The following is a 9,033-nucleotide window of genomic DNA, read 5'->3' as shown; positions in this document are numbered from 1 at the left end:
ATCGCGCCGGTTCCAGGCAGCTGAAGGCGGCGCCCATCGTCTGCTAATGATTCTAATTCATCTGCCAAGCCTATGAACTTACTGCTGAGAGCGGGCGCTGGACTCAGCTTAGAAAGTTACTAATTTTTCCAAAAGAAAGGAAAGAGAAGCCTCATCCCAGCTTGAGCGATGAGGAAGAGAAACGTCCCAAGTCATGTGGGCAAGTCGAGTCTGAATCGGCAAAATATTCCTGATTTTAGAAGCCCGCTCGCCGTTAACACCGACTGTCTACTCTCCCTCATACCTCTTTTTTCTCCCTCTCGACTCCCGTATTAACGTCCAATAAATGTAATAAGTTTATGTTGAGTGCGTTTTCTCTCGCCCACTCGGCCTTTTTCGTGGGCTCTTTACATGACCGGGGCCCCCTTCCCTTAGGGATAATCCATTGTTGTGAGGGCACCAGGCCCACACCAGCCTTGGGAACCGACCTCGGAAACATGCCCCGAGCCCACGGAGGGCGCTCCCGCCACAGCTAAAATACACCACACCGGCATTTCACGCCAAATGCAAATATCTAAGAACCCGAGACGGCCCCCAAGGGCGCAGCAGACGAGTCACTTCAACTACCCCCTACTCCTTGTGGGTTGGTCCAGTCCGTGAGTACGATCCTGAGGTCAATCCGTGTGGACTGAATCATATTTTGCAAATGGAGAAAATGAGATCGCGGTGGAAAGGCAAAAGTACAATGTCTAATACTCTTTCAGTTGTTTCTAGGGGAATGGCTGGAAATGGTCAAGGTAAACGGATTGTTAATGAATTTCCAGATGATAAAGTCATGCTTTATTTTTTAAATTAGTAGGGAGTGGAGGACACTGGGGGCCGGGGGGAGGCGGGTTTGTTGTTGTTTTCTGCCGGATATCGCCAGGTAAAACTTCCTTGAAATCCGAAGGCGAACAAACTGATTCTGATAGTTAACGATTTGTACTTAAATCTTGCAAATACCTAATTAAAAGAGAATTATTCTCAATAAAGCCTTGGAACCAACTTTGTAATTGGGGCTTTTTTAATTTCAGTGTTTGGCGTGTGCGCTTGTGCATATTTAAGCGCTGAATCAATGAGTGGGTTTTGGAACAGAGTGGGGAAAAAGAAGAGCGAGCCCAGATGTCAATAATACAAGGCACCTTCCAGAACTGTGTGATTTCGGGGGGGGGGGCGCAGAAAAGAAACACAAATACTACGAAATTTATTTCTACACATTCTGGCCTAATTAAGAAAGCATTACAACACAACATTTCCTCTTGGGACAAAACACTTAGTTCCTCCTCGCCCCCACCCCAAGCATTCTGTTTATAATCTGAATGCGAAAAGAGCGCGATTAACTTTGTAAATAAAGATCTATGCTTTTTTACACGTTTGTTTTGATAGAATGCATTAACTTAACCATAACATTTTACAGTTTCAGCTGTGCCATAGTCCAAATTTTCTGAAATCCTGACTGATCCAAAATTTTATACCTAACAAACACGCCTGGAAAATTTAATAGTGTACAATGCTTCTTTTTGGTTAAGTTTATCCTAATTTAGAATTAAAAATAAGATTGTAAATATTTTAAATCAAAACCTTCCTCGCCGCTACGCCGGCTTTACGAGATCACAAAGTGGAGCAACAGCGCTCTCTAGTGGCAAAATGCCGCCTCCAGTCGACCGAGTTTAACTTCCCTTTATCGGCTCAAACCAGTTCTAATCTTGTTCTTTATTTTGACTAGGGCTTGGATCGCGGACACTATTAATGCTTCACCCCTTTGATTGTCAACAAGTCAAGTGCAGCAAGCAGTGGCTCCTGAACGCCAAAGATATTTGTACTCCCGAGAGAGCTTCCAATAGTGTCTTTTTCAAAAGCTTCCAGCCCTTCTTTTGCCAGACACAGTAGGTCCCCATTCCGTAATCGTCCACAATTATAAGATGGGCTGGACTGAACAAAAATTACAACTTTCTAAATATCAACTACAACAGGCTTTTTTGTCAGAGGAGCCAGGCACTTTGAAAACGAAGAAATGATAGAAGTTCATTTTATTATTTTCTTTTAAAGCTGTTGCTCAGCATAAAATCCTGAATATTATTTTAACTTCTGATTTTTAATCCTTCAGGCCCATTTCGCTGGGCAATCTGGGGATGGGGGATGGCAGAAATAGAAACCAAATTAAAAGCTTTTTGCTGGATCTCTGAGCGGCTATCTGGAAAGGCCCTGTTGGGCTGTGTTTATTGGCATTTCTATACACAATAAATGAGATTTTAAACTTATATCAAAAGTCACAGAGTGAAATAAATTGACTAAGCGTTCCACTTGAATTTTTGTTAAAGCAAAGACTTTAATCAGCTTAGGTGTCTCCTTTGAGGTTAATCTTTTTTCTCAATTTCAAAAATATTTTCTTCCAATTTCAAAAATGTTTTCTTCCAATTCAGGTGTAACGATTACATTTTCTATAAGCAAATAGAAAATACAACAAAACTTTTGCTGCAAAGTTTGGAATGGAGGGCCAGGTACTTTTATGAAAGGGCATTTAAAGAACTTCATTTTTTCCTGCTGACCCTGCGACAATTCAGCTGGGAGACCCTCGGCTTGAGTAAATGACTCAAGATCACTAACTTCTCCCACCTCCAAATAACAGGCAAATTAAAAAGTAAAGGAAGGAAGGAAGGAAGGAAGGAAGGAAGGAAGGAAGGAAGGAAGAAAAAGAAAGAAAGAAAGAAAGAGAAAAAGAAAAGAAAGAAAGAAAAGAACAAACTAGACTGCCGCCATAGTGAAATATTATAAAGAGCCACCCACCATAGGCTAATTCTAATTCACGGCCCATTTTAAAAATCAGAAATACATCATCTCCTCTTTCCTACCCTCCCCCATTTTTATTTCCTAGGTGCTCACACCTCACCGGGGGCTCCCAAGTCCCTCTGCCTTCTTGGTCCAACACAGTCTTGTTTATATTTTATTGTCCAGATTTTAAGACCCAGTCTTGTCTGCATTTTTCCCTTCCTCCCACAAACACAACATCAAAATGAGATGGTTTCAAAGCGAAGCGCCAAGCCTGTCGTAAACTCATTACCTCCAGACGTCTCGCCGGCTAGATGGCTTTATGACACCTTGGCTCTTCCTGTTTTCAAAGAGCCCTAGGTATCGGGCTGGCCGCAGGGGCGGGGGTACGCTGCACCTTCTGCCGGATCTGGGCCTTGGCTTTCCCTCCCAGCCCCCCTCTGCTTTTCCTTCAAGTCCCCTCTTTCATCAGGATCCCCCAAACTCTGCCATCGCCCCCCCCTTCCACCCAGCCCAGTCCACCCGGCGCCACCCATTCTCGGGCCTGCAAAGGCTGTGCTGGGCCCGAACCTTCACTTACAATGACCTTCATTTTAGCCCCTGAATGAGGCCCTCAGAGGGCCAAGCTGGGGGCTAAGCACGCACTGGAACTGAGTTGGGGGGAAGGGGGGCGATGAGATGGGGTGGGGATAGCTGCGGAGGAGAGCCTTGACCACGTCGATATGCTAAGGTCACTTTGGGGCTCTTGTGTGTAGGACGGAAGCTCACAGCCTAACTGGCTCAGCCCTCCCAGAGCCAGCCAGCCAGCCTGTTGAGGTGGGGGAGTTGCTCCAGAGTGCAGAGTTGGCCTTTCTCTTGTTGAGAGAGGGGACTGGATGGCTGGTATTCCATGAACAGAGGGAGACATGGGGTGCGATGTGTCCACGCCCCAGCGAGAGGGTGCCTGGCTCCTGAGGCCCGTGGGCTCCACTGGGCACTGCTGCAAGGCTGCCACTGGGCCTAGGGCCCAGAGTTGGCTGAGAAGCTGGAAGCAGGCTGGGGGAAGGACAGAGCAGCCAAGGGCCCCCCTCTGCCCACACAAAGGGAGACTCAGAGGCCCATCAGACAGACCGCTCAGGTGGAAGGGCCCCAAATTTTTAGCAGTCTCCCTCCCAGGGGTGGGAGGAAGTCCTGTGGGGGTGGTATTTTGCAAAGAGACAGAGAAAGCAGGCACAGAGTGTTCAGGGCCAGCGCCTGGGCTCCATTTGATCAGGTCAGCCTTTATTGGTAGGAAGCGGTAACATTTACAACTGGTCCTCAGGCAGGAACCCGGAGGGCCCGCACCCGCGGCCGCCCACGCAAGCCAAGCCCTCCCCAGGAGAGCCTGGCTGCTCCAGTGCACTGAGAATAACCCCCCACCCACCAGAGGCCCTGGGCTCCCCCCTCGGCCTCATTCCAGGTCTCCGGGAAGGGCCCGCGGGCTCCCTGAGGAAAGGGGACTTTCCTAACTGCTGGGCAACCTGGGCGGGCCTCCCACTGTTGTCGCTCTGCCTTCATTCTCAGAAGTGGGGCGCACTTGGCCCCTGCTTGAGCAGCGCTGGGGGCTAAACTACAGCACTTTTCAGAAACATAGGGGACATTTACACAGGAGAGGGCTCCTCAATCCAGCGTGCACTCACAAAATATAGCATTTCCTATGGACCAACGGTCTAGGAATGGGAGGGAGCGGGAAAAGGCAAAACCCCAAAGCACTTCGTTTCTCCAACACGTAAGCGAGCAAATACAGAGTCCCCCCAAATACCTCACAGAGACCAACCACACAGTCACTTCTACCTAAAAGGGGTGGGGGGAGGAAATGTCCGAATCGCTGGAGAGTTTCTGGAAATCAAGCACCCACAAACAAAACCCCTACTGCCTCTGCAGCGCAGAGTGGTCCCGCCGGCGCCGCGCCGGGTCAGTCTCCTTTGGGGCATTTCTCCTTGCTCATCTTTTTCATTTTCATTCTACGATTCTGGAACCAGATTTTGACCTGTCTCTCTGTGAGGTTCAGAATCCTTGCCACCTCATAGCGCCGGTCCCGGGTGAGGTACATGTTAAAGAGGAATTCCTTCTCCAGCTCAAGCGTCTGGTATTTGGTGTAGGGACAGCGCTTTTTCCGGGTGGAGCGAGCGTGGATCCAGTTTGCTGCAGGGTTGTCTATGAAGGGGGGGGGGGTTGGAGAAAGGGATCGAGGGGCGGAGGGGGGGCAAGGAGAGACGACAGGGTGGGGGAGAGAGGTCGTTAAATTAATTTCACCAAGGATGGCCGCTTTTCACAACTTGGGGGGAATTATCATAAAAAGCTTTAATGCCCGCGCTCTGTTTACCGTACAAACCTCGCGCCTAGGGTAGGTGGTTATGGGAAGCTTTTTATGAATACGTGTTGCCTAGGCTAGAGTAGGCGTCTAGACGTTTTTATAGGTTAGTAAAACTATCAGTTTTGCACATTCGAGCCTTACAGGTTTCAGCAATAAATCAGGGGGCAATTTCTTTTGCACTTACTTGGGTCAAGTTGCTGCTGCGGCGGCTGCGGCTGCGGCTTCTCCTCCTCCTTCAGTGGGCAGCCTGGGCTCGGGCGGTCGCTGCAAGCCGAGGGCTCCGACGAGCCGCCTGCCCCGGACCCGGACCCGATCCCTGCCCCGGGCCCCGTTCCCCCAGCCGCCGCTGCCGCCTTGTCCCGCAGGAACGAGTTGCAGGAGAACTCGGGGCCGCCGCTCCCCTGGGACTCCCGGGCCGCGGAGCACTCAGTCCGTTTGGAGGAGGAAGACGTGGAAGTGGAAGAGGAGGTGGAGGTGGCGGCAACAGGGGTCGGGGCCGCTCCGGTTTCTGGCTTAATCCCGTAGTGGCGCCCGTTGGGTGGGCCGCTGGGGCCGGGGCTGGGACCAGGGCCCGGGCTGGGACCAGGGCCCGGGCCACCTCCGCCCCCGCTCCCGCCGCCGCCCGCGCTGCCCGGAAAACCGGGCAGCGGCTCCATCCAGGAGCGCATGTAGCGGCCGGGCTCGGAGGCGGCGGCGGCCAGGGGCGGCGGGGGCACGTACGGGTGGTAGAGGCCGCTCATCGCCGCCGCCGCCGGGGGCTGGGCGGGCACCGCGGACCACGAGGCGGAGAACACGGCCGATTTGGGGGCAAAACTACACGAGGCAAACTCGGCGGCGGCAGCGGCGGGGCTGTCGGCCACACCTGTGGGCCTGCCCTGCGCGCCGGGCCCCGGCGGTCCAAAGCGCGCAGCGAACACCTCGTCGCCCTCATGGCCTATGAGCGAGTCCACGTAGTAGTTGCTGAGGGTGCCACTGGAGGACATTTTGAGGCGCCGTGCGCTCCCACCCAAGGTTACACTGCCCGCCGCGGCGCCGCTCCCCGCCGGCGCCCGAGCCGCCGACTAGTTCGCAGGCTGCAGCTTCCACCATTGGTCGCGCGGCCCACGTGATCATATTTACCAATACCGGGAGTAAATCAGTCCGCTAAACTGGGGGCTGCTGTGATTTAAAAAAAAAAAAAAAATCATCACCAACATAAGCGCCGCAATTAGAGCCGATGAGCCCGGTCCGTGCGCCCAGCTCGGTCCGGCCTGGCTCGGACAGCCTGGCGGTGGCTGGAACCGCTGCGCCCGACCGTGGCCGGAGGAGGCGCTGGGGACTATTTGTTCGTCTCTCCTTGCCGCCTTCGGTCTTGCAGTTCAGACCTAGGCTGCCTCTCCAGCCCCTGGACTCCGAGCTGCCGGCCGCGTGTCCCGGGCGCACCGAGCGCGGGGCCAGAGCCCGGAGCAGCCCGGGGCACGAAGGGTGGGGTGCGGCCCGAGGCAGGCCGGCCTTCAGACGCGGCCCCCTGGCGCCCGAGGGGAGTTTTTTCCCTGTGCCTCTCTCCCTACCCAAACCCACCCCTCCCTACACAGACCCACACACGCTCTCTCACAGCTTGTCGTGTTGTTTAAAACAGGTGGAAGACCTCTGTAATGATATTATGCCTTTCAATAAAAATTTTATGAGGTGTATTTGATTATAGATTAATGTGTCCCTAATAAAACGGACGGATGGAGCAGCTCGGAGGGCCTCCTCCCCCTACCACGCTCACACACGCCCGCGCAGCCACACACACCCCCGACGTGAGGCTGAGCACACGCGGCGGCCCGAGAGGGGGAGCTGGGGCAGCCGGGCCCGCCGACTGGGTGCGGCGGCGGCCACCGCTGGGGCTTGTGTGTGCCCTCGGAAGTGCTGGCAGGCTGTAGAGTAGGCACCGCGGGGACAGTGGCGGCCAGGATGCCTTGTCTTCTCCGGGGCTGCCGGAAAGGCCCTGGAAGAGAACACGCCACAGGGCAGAACCCAAATGCAAGCGCAGGCCCGCTGCCGCCCCCCGCCCCAACCCTGCTTGAGAGAGGCCCGCAGGAAGCGCATCTCCCCGGGGCAGGGCCGCTTCTTGTGGTGGTTCTCGGGGCCACTGTCTTCCGAATTCTTCTTCTTCTTCTTTTCCCCTCCAGAAGGCCGGGCAGCCTTGAATCTGAGGGAATGCCCATTGTCACTCCCAAATCCATGGTACAAAGCCTCGGAAGCTCGGCTGGGAGCCGAGACAAAAGCAGGCCGAGAGTAGGCGGCAGAGGATATATTCCTCACTGGACAAGTTGCTCAGAGCACCCTTGGAGGGATCCCAGCCCACCTCGAGCCCCGGAAAGGAAGGGGGTAAATGCCTACTTATGGCCTGATTGATTGCCTTTGCCAATGGCTTTCCGATTTTGTTCCAGAGGAGATGCCTTGGCCTGTAGCACAGGTTTTCCTCTGAGACATGGCCCCCTGTCAACAACTAATGGAGCTCCCCACATCGCAGGGAGGAAAGGGATAAGTTAAAATTGCCCTCCTTCTCCTGCCCAACCAATGGAGGTCCGGGCAAATCTTTTTTTTTTTTTTTTTTAAAGATTTTATTTATTTATTTGACAGAGAGATAGCGAGAGCAGGAACACAAGCAGGGGGAGTGGGAGAGGGAGAAGCAGGCTTCCTGCCAAGCAGGGAGCCCGATGCGGGGCTCGATCCCAGGACCCTGGGATCATGACCTGAGCCGAAGGCAGACGCTTAACGACTGAGCCACCCAGGCACCCGGTCCGGGCAAATCTACTCCAGTGTTTCCACCCTGGCATTGATTCCGAGCCTTCTCTCTCCCACCCCTAGGAAATGGCTCCGCTAAAGGGTTCTGTCTTGGAACTGGGGAAGGTTCTTGGTTTTTCAGGAGGACGTTTAAAACTCTGAGTAAATACTGAATTTCCCAAAGACTCCCTGGATGAGAACTGTGAGGCTCAGAGTCCCTGAATAGATAGTCTCATGGGGAGAAAAAGAAAAAGTGAAAAGGATGTGTTTTGTCAAGCTACTTGAAGCTGGTGGAGACCTTTTGAAATCACAGCATAACCTGAGAAAACGAATTCTCTGTCAGCTCTTCCCTCTAAGGCCTCTTCTCCTTTCTCCCACGCAGGGCTAGATAAGCCTGGACTCCCTCGGTGAAGGGTGGCTGGAGTTTTCCAAGCTGTGTCGGCAGCTGGAACATTGGACTTCATGGGAAGTCACGTTCATTTGCAAAGTCCCTTTCAGTCACCTTTTGTACATTTTCTTGCCTCCCAGATACAGTGGCTCCGACCAGCATTTTATAATTAAATAGAGGGAGCATTACCTGGGGGGGGGGGATCTTTTCAGAAAATTTTAAGAAAATTTCATGTGGGCCACTAAAAGCTAATGAGCTTGAAATCCACAAGGAAACCAGGGCAGAGTGGGATGGGAAAACTCACCCATCCTCGGCTTCGCTGTGGCCTGGCTTGTCTTGCGCTTGGGATGGGGGGTGGGGTGGGGGTGGGGCAGAACTGGATCCGTTGCAGTGCTAGCTGCTGGCTGTCCTTGTTCCTGTAATGGAGGCCCGGCGGCTTCCAGGTGGGCCAGACTGGTTTCAACCTAGCCCCTGACGATGGCACGCCAGCCAGAAATCACCAAGACCCCACTGAAAGTATTAAAAAATAACACAACCAAGACCAAAGACAGGAAAACACACAAATGGGGAGCTGTGAGGAAAAAAGCAGCGTGGGCACAGTCTTACTTACCAGGCTCTGGTTAGAGGGAAACATACACCCATCTAGCATTCAATTATGTTACTCTCTTGGCGGGGTCGAAGGGGGGAGAAGACTCCCCTTATTCCCAGCTAGGAAAACAAGCACACCCAGGCTGGATTATAACTCCCTCCACCACTGCCAAATTTTAGC

The 9,033-nt window shown here is 53.1% G+C and overlaps 1 protein-coding gene across 1 annotated transcript; it reads right to left on the bottom strand.

The window, feature by feature from the left end:
• Nucleotides 1–4,429: 4,429 nt before the first annotated feature.
• On the bottom strand, nucleotides 4,430–6,245 carry HOXD9 (homeobox D9). Its single transcript, XM_045868479.3, has 2 exons — nucleotides 5,307–6,245; nucleotides 4,430–4,962 (listed from the first exon to the last, which is right to left on the bottom strand). The coding sequence occupies exons 1-2, from the start codon at nucleotides 6,103–6,105 to the stop codon at nucleotides 4,721–4,723; spliced, it is 1,041 nt and encodes a 346-aa protein (XP_045724435.1). The 5' UTR covers nucleotides 6,106–6,245; the 3' UTR covers nucleotides 4,430–4,720.
• Between the last annotated feature and the right edge of the window lie 2,788 nt (nucleotides 6,246–9,033).

This window comes from Mirounga angustirostris, unplaced genomic scaffold (genome assembly GCF_029215605.1).
Source record: "Mirounga angustirostris isolate CCGP_5_RB_7025 unplaced genomic scaffold, mMirAng1.0.hap1 SCAF_3, whole genome shotgun sequence".
NCBI lineage: Eukaryota > Metazoa > Chordata > Mammalia > Carnivora > Phocidae > Mirounga > Mirounga angustirostris.
Note: the sequence above shows the minus strand (reverse complement) of the source record. Positions and strands in the feature narration are given on the sequence as shown.

Bases quoted from the DNA above. Each gene is read 5' to 3' on its own strand.
- HOXD9 (XM_045868479.3), bottom strand. From the start codon at position 6,105: ATGTCCTCCAGTGGCACCCTCAGCAACTACTACGTGGACTCGCTCATA. The intron at 4,963-5,306 runs GTAAGTGCAAAA...CCCCCTTCATAG, and splicing joins GCAGCAGCAACTTGACCCAA to ACAACCCTGCAGCAAACTGG.